This window comes from Gaeumannomyces tritici (assembly GCF_000145635.1).
Source record: "Gaeumannomyces tritici R3-111a-1 unplaced genomic scaffold supercont2.54, whole genome shotgun sequence".
Taxonomy (NCBI): Eukaryota; Fungi; Ascomycota; class Sordariomycetes; order Magnaporthales; family Magnaporthaceae; genus Gaeumannomyces; species Gaeumannomyces tritici.
This window is the reverse complement of record NW_008804598.1, coordinates 3,254-14,503: the sequence shown is the minus strand read 5'-3', so window position 1 is coordinate 14,503 and position 11,250 is coordinate 3,254. Positions and strand designations below refer to the sequence as shown.

General features: G+C 46.8%; 3 protein-coding genes across 3 annotated transcripts; 2 read left to right on the top strand and 1 right to left on the bottom strand.

Moving 5' to 3' along the window:
* Positions 1–33: 33 nt before the first annotated feature.
* GGTG_13799 (hypothetical protein) lies at positions 34–2,061 on the bottom strand (the record flags this gene model as incomplete). The annotated part of the gene is made up of 4 exons (XM_009231719.1): positions 1,672–2,061; positions 1,443–1,598; positions 765–1,358; positions 34–702 (listed from the first exon to the last, which is right to left on the bottom strand). Coding segments are annotated over exons 1-4 (1,479 nt in total), but the record flags the coding sequence as incomplete, so codon positions are not given.
* A 371-nt stretch (positions 2,062–2,432) lies between these two features.
* Positions 2,433–6,205, top strand: GGTG_13798 (tyrosyl-DNA phosphodiesterase domain-containing protein). Its single transcript, XM_009231718.1, has 9 exons — positions 2,433–3,409; positions 3,526–3,705; positions 3,789–3,973; positions 4,065–4,102; positions 4,207–4,280; positions 4,417–4,477; positions 4,589–4,743; positions 4,855–5,039; positions 5,338–6,205. Exons 1-9 carry the CDS (start codon positions 2,654–2,656, stop codon positions 5,591–5,593), a joined length of 1,890 nt encoding a protein of 629 aa, XP_009229982.1. The 5' UTR covers positions 2,433–2,653; the 3' UTR covers positions 5,594–6,205.
* A 3,432-nt stretch (positions 6,206–9,637) lies between these two features.
* GGTG_13797 (hypothetical protein) lies at positions 9,638–10,052 on the top strand (the record flags this gene model as incomplete). Its single annotated transcript, XM_009231717.1, has 3 exons — positions 9,638–9,671; positions 9,791–9,903; positions 9,990–10,052. Coding segments are annotated over 3 exons (210 nt in total), but the record flags the coding sequence as incomplete, so codon positions are not given.
* Positions 10,053–11,250: the final 1,198 nt, after the last annotated feature.

The window sequence follows — 11,250 nt, the reverse complement described above, 5'->3', positions numbered from 1 at the left end:
GGGGGGGCACGGAGATGGACGGCGACGGCTCACGACCAGGGTCCAGCTGCCGGCAAAGTACGTGTTATTCCTGCCGTTGAGGAAGCGCATGCACGGCACGACGCGGAGGTAGTGCTGCCACCGGTGGCCGAGCTGGTGCCACCACTGGCGCTTGATGATCTTGGACTCGTTGATCTCCCCCATGGTCCACAGGTGTTCGCAGCGCTTGTCGAGGAAGATGCTCTGGTACACATGCTCGCGCCCGCCGGCGCCGATGAGCTGGTGCTGGTAGTTGCTGCAGTCGAACGACATCTCGATCTTAGACTGGACGCCGTCGTAGCTCTTTGTGAAGTACATGGGGCGGAACCCTTGGCCTCCGGACGGGGCTGGATGGGAAGGGGACGCGTCGGCGGCGGCGGCGCCGTCGTCGTCGTCGTCATCGTCGTCCGGGCAGCTGTTTTTGCCGCCGCCGCTGCCGCCGCTGTCGCCGCGAGCAACCTCGACCTGCTGCCGCTGGGCGTCGTTTCGGGGCGACGCGCAGAGGTCGTTCTTGAAGCGCGTCTCGTACTGGCGGTTGAAGTAGGCGTGGTCGTGGTGCGTGACGGTAACGTCGTCGTAGAACTTGGCGCCCGACAGCACGAACCTCTCGCGCAAAGAGGCGGACTCGCCGAGGATGCGCAGGGCGTCGTCGGCGAGGGTGCAAAAGACCATGTCGTCAAACACCTAGAAATGGTCGGATCAGTCATCAACAGTGTCTTGTAAGAGTAATGAGTGTGTTTTCAAACCTCATGGCCCGTTTCCGACACGGGCTCGCCGGCATCGTTGACCACCCGCGTTTGCAGTAGGATACCCTTGCTGGTGCGCGCCGCAACCTTGACAACCTCGTTGTTCAGGCGGATCGACACGCCGCGCCGCACGAGATCTTGCCGCCATTCCTCGTAGAAGGAGCCGAGGTTGTCAAACGTGACCATGGTTGGAAGGTTAGGAAGCAGAGTGCCCTTGTCGTAGTCCCACAGCCGCATGTTGGGGTCGTCAAACAGCCGCTCGACGATGGCCGAGGGGACGTGGCGCGTCTGGTTCCCCGTCCCGAGGAAGAGCGCAATCAAGGGATAGACCATCTTTTCCTCGAACCCCTTACTAAACAGCATGAGGCGCATCATAAGGTGGATGGGGATGAGGCCAAGCACAGGCATGCCCCATTTGACCAGAAATAGGAACAGACCGAACTTTTTGATGTCACCAGAGAACTGCTCGACGAGCCTGCTCGGGAAGCAGTTGGTCCAGAAGCCGTCGACGCCCTTACCGAACGAGACCTGAAGTTGGACCTCGCGAGGCTCGTGGTTGTACTTTTTGAAGAAGTTGAACGTGTGCTTGAATATCTTTACGGAAAGAGGAAGAGATAAGGGATTAGATTCAACGTCGGGTCTAACGATTTTGGCGGTGCTGCAGGGCAAACAACCCACCGTTGATCCCCCCTGGACGCCATTGTTCAACCACGATGCGCCGAATCTAGCCTCGTCGATGGGGATAGTGGTTGCCTGTCCACCAGGCACCGGCGATCGTTCAAAGACGGTGACTTTGAACTTGTCTGGGTGCTGTGCAAGCGTTGTAGCGCAGGACTAAGACAAAGGTTGGACTGTCAGAATCTTTGAGCGCGAGCTGCTATCGTGAGAGGTACAAGCATATACGGACCATTCCTGCAGCACCACCGCCAATGACGGCCACCTTCTTGGGCCTTGGGCTTTGCGACATGTTGCTCTATGGTAGCCCGAGAAACCCTCGCGATACGTTGTGTGCGGTGGAAGACCCTGGGATGATGGCTGGGCCTGACACGGGGGTGTTGATGGGCTCATATAGCAGGGGCGGGCTGAGACAAGCTCATGCTTTTGAGCACGGCTTCGCGGTCGTCATTGATAGTGCTAGCTCATCATCGGCGCTTGGTCCTCGCCAATAACGGGGGCAGCACACAGCGATAGACGGCAAAACGGCCTTGGAAAAAAGCACCACGAGGCAAAAAGAAGTGGTTGGCATTCAGTGGCGGGGCTGGGGTGGTCTGGTCCGTTCTGTCCTAGTTTATCTCTATGTACGACCTCTAATGGAAACCCGCTCAGTGTCGATGGAAGTCCTTCCATCGGGGCCCAAGATCGAGGGCCGCAAATGGGCCAGCCAATCAGGGGACAGGGAACTGGCTGGTCCCACCATATGTGGGGATGTTCAATCCATTCAACAGGCCTTTCGACAACAAATAAGTCGCGATTAACGTTATCACCTGCACCAATAACAGCGCATTAATTAACGCTTATGCTTTAAAGCTATCGCGGAGGTAGTCTTTCCTTCGCGCTGCAGGTTAGCTCCTCCCTGTACGCTCCACAAGTGGGTAATGGGGGCTCGATTTAGGTGGGTCGCATTTTTGGCGGTTGATGTCGTACCGGCCGCGGCGGGACGAGCGCCAAGACGCCATCAAGGCCCTGCCCGCCTCGCAACTCGGTACTCGCGTGGAAAGTCACCTGCTTTCGCGAGCCCCCACTCTGGGTTCAACCGCTAACAAACGCGTCCTCGTCAACTAGAAGCAGAGTACCCGTCCCGAATCACCAACATTACGGGAATCTTCGTTAATTCCCGGGCGATTGCTACAAGGCACAGGGCTCCCGAGCGGTTTTTTGTTTCCTGCATAATGGACCCAAACTGGGCATCCGAGTTCAACGACGGGGAGGACGAGGATGAAGCGCTCCGCCGCGCCATCGCCCTCTCCATGGGCCAGGATGTCTCTCCCGAGCCGGAAGGCGCTTCCCCGTCTGTCCACAAAGACAGAGCTGCCGTTGGAGAGACGGTCGATCTGACGTCCTCCTCGCCTGGCCCGAGCGAAGATGATGGCGCCACCAAGGCACCATCTCCAGGCCCGCCTGTCGCTGCCACACCAGCGGCCGCAGCTGCTGCCACCTCGTCTATCTTCGGCCTGGATAGGAAGAAAATGGAGGAGGAACGCCTGGCCAGGATGTCAAAGAGGAAGGCATCCGAGGCCGGCCTCTCACCGACCGAGGAGAGGCCTCAACAGCGCTCAAAGGTGCTCGATCATCCATCTTCGGGCATCGTTCCTCCCCATCTCGGCCAGGCCATAGCTGAGGCGGCCAAGCCGCCAGTTGCCTCTGTCGCGCGCTCTTCTGAAAAGGCATCCTCCCGGCCTCTGGCCTCCCCAGCTGGTGCCGACTCGACACTCCCTGTCTTCCCCAAGGGGGTTGTCAAGAGAACATGGCTGCGCGGCCAGCCCATGACCTCGGACGACATCACGATCGACCAAGTTCTGCAAAAGGACATGTTGCAGATGGCGGTGCTAAGTAGCTTCCAGTGGGATACAGACTGGCTTTGGCGGAAGGTGAACCCGATGAAGACCAAGATCACGCTGGTCGCGTACGCGGGTAACGAGGTAGAGGTGCGAGCGTTCTTATCTATCACTGCATCTCTCGTCTTCTTTCGCTTTCACGGTCACCATATCTACCATGGGTTGCGCCGTGCGAGAACCATTCTGACTGCTATCGTGATGAACAGAAGGCTGCCGTCGTCGAGAGCGCTCGAGGAATAGCCCGCCTGTGTTTCCCGCCCATGAATGGATTTGGCTATATGCACTCGAAGCTCCAGCTCCTCAAGTTCCCTGGATTCCTTCGTATTGTTGTGCCATCCGGAAATCTTGTCTCGTATGACTGGGGTGAAACAGGAACTATGGAAAACGTAGGGTGATGTCCAAGAACACTCCTGGTCATTATTGCACATTTGTCTGACAATTCGGTATGCTGATGATTTTGGATATCTAGGTGGTCTTCATAATCGACCTCCCGCCTGTTGGTGACCTTGCCGGGTCAGAGGGCAACACCCTAACCAGCTTTGGAGAGGATCTCTGCTACTTTCTCAAGGCCCAAGGACTCGAAGAGTCCCTCATCAAGAGTCTGCGGAAATACGACTTCACTGAAACATCTCGTTATGGCTTTGTTCATAGCATGTGAGTTTCTCATGAGCCCCTTCCCCACCGCCATTGTCACATCAGAGTGGCGTTTTACGTGGTTCAAGATTTAGTAACGACAGGCTTCTAGACCTGGCTCGCACATGGGCGACTCCTGGAATCAGACTGGTGAGTGGGACGGCGGCTGGCCTGCCGATTGCAACACCGGCCGTGCAAACATGACCACCTCGCCAAGGAGAATCACATTCCTAACTCACAGTCGTTGCGCATAGGATACTGCGGTCTTGGCAGAGCGGTCAACAAGCTGGGATTGGCAACCGACCAGCCTATCGAGGTTGACCTTGTGGTTAGTTACCCCGTCTGTCTCCAAACGCGCCCCCACGACATCTGCCACGCAGCTGCCACAATGCTGCTGCAGGAGGGCTAGGTTAAGTTTGAGTTTATCGAGTCTAGCGTGAATCTCAGCCACTGACGTCGACTAGGCCTCTTCAATAGGGTCCCTCACCTCTAAATTCTGTTCAGCCTTGTACAAGGCTTGCCAAGGTGAGCAGGGATCCATCCCTTGGCGCTCTGGACAAGACGCGGAGAGGAGCCCAGAGCTTGCCTGGCTTGGTGGACGGCCGGCGGGTATGTACTGACATCAGCGACGCCCAGGCGACTCCGGGATCAAGGAGCACGAATCCAAGGGAGCCAAGGCCAAGAACGGTATGGGCGGCGCCGCGTCAACAACGCAAGCTGCCCTGGCCCAGAGGTTTCGTGTCTACTTCCCCTCTCTCCAGAGCGTGGTAGCAAGCCGAGGCGGCCGGAATGTGAGAGTCCACGCAGCCGTGATTGTTGTGACCTGACTCGGTCCGAGGAGATGGAGAATTTGGCTGACGTAGCTGCGGAGTGGATGTCCTCCCGACGCGACGTGCTCTCAGTCAGCAGGCACCACCTGCCTGCAGTCCCGATGGTGGAACTTGCCATCCTTCCCTCGGGAGCTGTTCCGCGACTACATGAACCCCAGGCGGGTGCTGGTGCACAGCAAAATCATCTTCGTTCGAGCGCCAAGCGGCGGCGCTAGCTGGGCCTACGTCGGCAGTGCCAACCTCTCCGAGAGTGCCTGGTGAGTTTGCTTTCTCGCTGCCGATAGCAACTGGCGGCCGACCCCATGGACCACTTCCTCACGCTTCCCGCCTGCTTTTTACCGAACGCACCTCCTCCTGTCCCCCAAGACGCGCCGTCCCGTTAGGAAATCTGCCTCGCTCGTTTGGGTATCCTGACTTGCCCTCGTGCGGCCCTCGATCGCGATCCGATGTGTGAAGTCACTCGTCCCGTGGTGTGGCAAACCGCATGCTGCTGTTATACATATTCGAAACAGAATGGCCGAGCTTAAAAGCTAACGGCACCTTCCTCCCGGGCAGGGGCAAGCTAGTGAAGGACAGGACGAGCTCCAGCCCCAAGATGACCTGTCGCAACTGGGAGAGCGGGGTCATCGTCCCTGCAGGCTCCGGCCACGAGCTCAAGCACCAGGGCCACGGCCGGGCGGAGGGCGCGGGGATCTGCGGGAGTGTGGGCGCCGTTTTCGAGGGTTGCGTGCCCCTGCCCATGACCCTACCCGGGACCGAGTACGCCTCAGGGGACGGAACGAGGCTGCCGTGGTTCATCGATCAACATTGAGAACGGCCCAGCCAGGCCGGCCAGGGCCATGACCTCCAGACCATGATCTCCAGGCCAAAGTCCTAGACACCTCCGCATCCAAATACTGTTAAATTTCTTTTTATCTCTACCGTAATGCTGTTACTGCTTCTCTCCTCTTTTATTGTCCTGTTTGATTGATTGTTTTATTTATTTACCAGTTCGGGTGCGTATCATGCACCTCCGCGACTCATGCTGGACTGGAGGACGGACTTGGCTGCCCGCCAACGTTGTGTGTCGCTTCCCTTCCCCATCGCCCTTATTTAGGAGCCATGCTTTGTTTGCGCTAGTCTTGGCGTCTCGCGGTGATGTAGTTTTGGGGAAGCACAGCCGGGGCGGTCTCATCTGCCGGGCCAGGCCAGGCTGTTTAGCGCCGTGATGCTACCATTACCACCACCACCGCAACCGCAACCACCACCTCTCTGAACCAAGTGGGCCGGCCATGAGACTGGCAGGTCGCCAATGGGGCGTAGGCAACCACGCACTGTGGTGTGCGGCATATACGGAGCTAGGTATCGTGTTCCCCCCACCCTGGGATTGATTGATGGCCGTCGGGCTAGTAGCGTGCTCAAGTGGAGGGACAGGATGGCTGGGCGACGCCGTCTCGCCCGGGATCCCAGCCGAGAGGCCGGTGCGTGTCTTGGCGTGCCGCCGTCGTCGGGCTGGACAAAAAGGACGGGGGACGGACGACGGGACCGTCCCATCGACTCGCAAGGTCCATCAGGGGCGTGTGTGTGTGTGTGTGTGTGTACAGGGTACAAGGATATTAAAAGTTACGACCCACATATCTTTCCTAATTAAGCCACGTTCAATTTATATTTTTCTTATAAAAAACTCGCTAGGTCGGTATATTGCCGCCCGCACTTTTATTTGCTAAAACTTATTAAAATTATTACTTAGCTAAGGTTTAATTTGCACGGATAAAATATTAACGCTAGCAGTAAAGTAATGGGTATATTAATTTGCATTGCAATATTTTTAATTAACGTATTTTAACGCTGGTAATTTATTTATTTATACGCTGTTTTGTTTATAAGCGAAACCTTAATGCTATTGCTATAGTAATGCGTGGGGGAAACCTTTAAGTAGTGCTTAAGGAGGAAATCCCTGCGCTTGCAAATCGGTGTCGGTGTTAAGGGTCGATCGGTGCAGAAGCGGGTGGTTACCAGGTTACGGGCCGGATGCGGTGTTTCCTTTGTTAAGCCTCCGTAAATTTCTTACCAAAAGTGCTATTTCCAACAAAAATTGTGTTACGACCAACAACCACCCGGCCAGGACTGGAGGCCAGGGAAGCGAAGGGAAAGCACGCGCTTACCCCTTACCACAGGGAAGCTTAAGTAAGCCGCTTGTAATTTGTTAACAAGGTTACAAATCACTTACGTAATCTGTAATTTGTTAACAAAATTACAAGTTACCACTTTGGGAAGCTTGGAAACAATTTAAAAAACGGGCTATAAAAAGGAAAGGTTTTTTACTGTTTTAGGTAATTTTTAAGTAAGGCTTTGGCATTAATTAAATTTTAATTAGCTTTTAAGTAACCTTTAAAGCAAGCATTTAAACCGCACCCAAATTACTTTGTAAATCTTTTTAATTTGTTAAATTACGTGCTATTATTTAATATTTTTTTAATGCCTTACTTTAAAAGCAAAAGCTTAATTGTAACATTTTAATTAATTTTGTTTAGCACCCGAACCGGTACCGAACAATAACAATAACGGCTTAGCCAGCCCAAATTCCCGTTTTTAATAACGACGAAAAAAAAAGTGCTTAATACCTTTACTTACGAAAAAGTTATATATAACCTAAACGAAAAGGATTAAGCAACCTAAGCGCTATTTGCAATATTCCAAACCGTAACCCAATTATAAGCCCAAATTAACACTTTTTGTATAATTACCAAAACGTACAATTTTTTTACGTTTAATTGCTACAATAAAAAGGACGGGGCTTTTAAAGCCTTTTTAACGAAATGCTAAAGCTTTTTTGCCTTTTATTATAACCAATTTAATACGGAACAACAAAAGGTTGCTTATGCAACCATTTGCTTTAAAAGCAAAATTAAAAAATGGTTCGAACCCGTATAGGCAAATTTCTTTAAAAATTACAACGAAAGCAAAAAAAAACCAAAATTATTTTTGCTAATTTCGCCCGGTTCGAAAAAAAAATTACTAACGTATTTGGCCAAATTAACAAATAATAAATTGCCGAAAAAAAAATATTCCAATTTTAACAAAAAAGCGCAACGTTAAAGTACGTTTCCAATTTCCAACGTTTTGCTAACAAATTCGATTAAACCAACCAAACCAAAATGGCCCATTTATATAATAAATTCCGAAACAACGTAAAAAACGAAGTTTTAAAAATTAACCAACCCAAATCCTTTGCCAAATACATTGCTATCGTAATTAAAATTAGCAACAAATTGTATAAGCGCCGTTTGGAAAAAAAAAGCTAAAAAACCAAATTTGTAATACAAAGTAACTAACCGCAACGGCGGTTTAACCGCAACAAATTTACAGTTTATAATTGTTATTTTGGCTTTATAAATTTTAACGCCGGCGCTACGCATTAAAAGCTAAAAAAACGCAAATTCCAAAACCTTAAAAATAACAAATGTTTTTAATATAAATAATTTGGGCATATTAAAAAAAATTGCTTTTAAAGGAAAAAACAAAAAAAATGTTTTAAAATGGAAAAACGAAAGTGGCGATAAAACCGGAAAATAATGGTTATTCCGGCTTTGCGTTTTTTTAAATTGCATGCATTAATAACCATTGCGTTGCTTACCATTTCGACAAAAATGCAACAAAGTAATTTCCCCGCAAGCAATTAGTTATAACCAAACGAAAAAACCTTGTAACAATTTGCAGCAATAACCCCGCCGGTTTTAACAACGAAAGCAATTAAGCTTAAATTAACAAGCATATTAAAAAAAACCCGGGCTTAAAATTCCTTTTGTTTGAAAACCTTAAGTTACAAAACGAAATACTTTAAAAGCAGCTTTTGCGCGCTGCCAAACAAAAAGGAATTTCGAATGCTTTCGTTACGGAACGAAACCCTAAAAACGAAACGGCTTTACAAAAGTACAATTTAAATTTTTGGGTTAAAACCAGTTTAATCCTTAACTTTAAATTAAAAAGCAACGAAAAAAAGTACGAATTAATTATAAAAAATGTTGTAAAATTTTTTTAAAACCCGAACCTTGCTTTTTTTAAACCGGTAAAGGTTTGGGTAGCAAATAAAAGTTTTTACGAACGAATAACGTTCGAAAGCAGCAAATCCAAAAAAAAGCAACGAAAAAAGTTTAAACAGCTTTCGCCGATACGCCAAAAACACCCGCGTTTTGCAAAAATACATACGGGCGGCGTACTAAAAACGGTACTAACAAAAGTATAAGTTAAAACGCAACCAAAGCGTTAATTTACAGGATTTTTGAACGCAAGCCGAACGTTAGCCAAAAAAGGAATATAAACCGGACCGCAACCAATTTGTTGTAATTGGAACCAACGGTTTAATATATGCATGCGCAGTAATATTAAGTTAAGCTAACTACAAAACATTCCGTTAAAGCGGGCTTGCTATGCAAAAGCCAAAAAAAAGGTTGCATTTAGCACGTTTAAAAGCAATAATTAAGCAATTTCAAAAAGGTAAAAAAGCTTAAAACAAAGTTAAAATTTAACGGTGCTTTTAAAACGTTAATTTACTAAACGAAAACGGCATTTTTTACGAAACTATAACAATTAAAAACAATTTTAAGCGCCCCGTTAATTAGCTTAGTAATAACCATTTAATTACGTACCGAAAGTATATCCGGTTACAAGCGTATAGCTAAAAATGGGCTAAAAAGCTGCAAAATAGCATTAGGAAAAAAAACCACAATAATTTTATGCTTAATTACCAAAAGCATTTGTAATTATTTTAGGGGAAATGCTTTGCTACAAATTATGCAATACATTTGGTTTAAAAGCTCCAAAACGATTTTTTTTTGTTAATAAACCAACGAGCTAATTACCAAGCTTAAATTAGCATAGCAATTACCCAAATGGTTTATTACCAAAAGGTACGAAAAATTAGCAATGTTCCAATCCAATTTTTAGTAACCCATGCTTTGCGTTGTTAAAATCCTGGAATGGCAAAAATGCAAAAAATTGGAATGCTAAATCCACATTATGCAAAAAGCCAAAGCATGGCAAATAGGATATAAGCTTTTATACATACCAATACGGTACGACAAAAACGTAAAAAGCTTGTATAAATTTCCCCGCAACCCCAATAACTTAAAATACGTAAAAGTACGCAAAAAATGGGAAATAAAGCTATCCAAACTTTAAATAAAGCATTTCGAAACAAAAAATTAAAAAATTTACTTATACCAAAGCCACAAAAAAAACAACCATTTGCAACAAAAACTTTAGCAATAACAATTAGCCCAAATAAATAATATTTTTACATACGGGTGCGATAAAGCCTTTATTGCTTAAAATTTTTAATTAATTGCGGTATTTAAAACAATTACGTATCGCTACAAGCAATATTGCAATACGGTATTTTTATACGCAAAAAAAACAAGCCGTACCTTTTCAAAATTATAAAAAAAAGCTTGTTAAATATAACAACGAATAAATTAATATTAAAACCGATTATTTTAATTTACAATACCAAAGCAAAACTTTTAAATAACGCTAAACGCGTTAAAAATACGGAACGAAAATGTGGTTTTTAAAATTCCGTAATTACAAAAGCATAATCCAAAAATTAATTAAAAAAAAACAATTTCCAATAAAAGCTTTTATTAACAATTAAAAAAGCTTAATAATTACGGACCGCAAGCAATGTAAAAATAAAACCAAAAAAAGGTATTTCGACGGAAACAAAGCAAAGTAACAACTTTCGAACTTTATTACAAAAAACCATAACAACGCTTTACAATGGATTTAAACAAAAGCTATAACAATTAATTAATGTATTTCCGAAATATTATAAGTATTGGAAGTTATTCCAAAAAAACCTAAAAACGGTGCTTCCAAAATACGGGCCGTTTAATTACGAAATTAAATTAAAACCAAATGCGCAATTTAAATACCAAAAATTGTACTAACTTAACCCCAAGCAATAAAAAAGGTTAAAAAAGCAATTACAAAAGGATTTAAAAAAAAAGGGTAATTAAACTTTTAACATTTCCAATAAAATACGGAATTTTGTTTGTGCCCAAAAAACGGAAAAAAACGAATATGCATTAATTACCAACCATTAAACGAAATTACGATAAAGGATTGGTATTTTTTGCTTTTTATTAATAAATTACGCAATAAGTTCGGCAAAGTGTTAGGGGTTAATCGGTGCAGAGGCGGGTGGTTACCGGGTTACGGGCCGGATGCGGTGTTTCCTTTGTTAAGCCTCCGTAAATCTCCTACCAAAAGTGCTATCGCTTACAAAAATTGTTCCTTTTTTGACCTCCCCTTCCTTCGTGCCCCTTCGGGCACCCGGGGTCGGTCTTTTAAATTTTCCGCGCTCCAAGCGCTTTCGTACAATTTAAACTTTACTTTATTTTTTAGCTTTGCCATTATGCTTTGGCCGCAATACCGGTAATTCGCCGGCATATTTCCGGAAAATCCGTGCCCGGTTGGTTGCTAGCGCCC

Coding starts and splice junctions, on each gene's coding strand:
- GGTG_13798 (XM_009231718.1), top strand. CDS start 2,654: ATGGACCCAAACTGGGCATCCGAGTTCAACGACGGGGAGGACGAGGAT. Junction 3,974..4,064: donor TATGGCTTTGTTCATAGCAT/GTGAGTTTCTCA, acceptor ACAGGCTTCTAG/ACCTGGCTCGCACATGGGCG. Junction 5,040..5,337: donor AACCTCTCCGAGAGTGCCTG/GTGAGTTTGCTT, acceptor CCTCCCGGGCAG/GGGCAAGCTAGTGAAGGACA.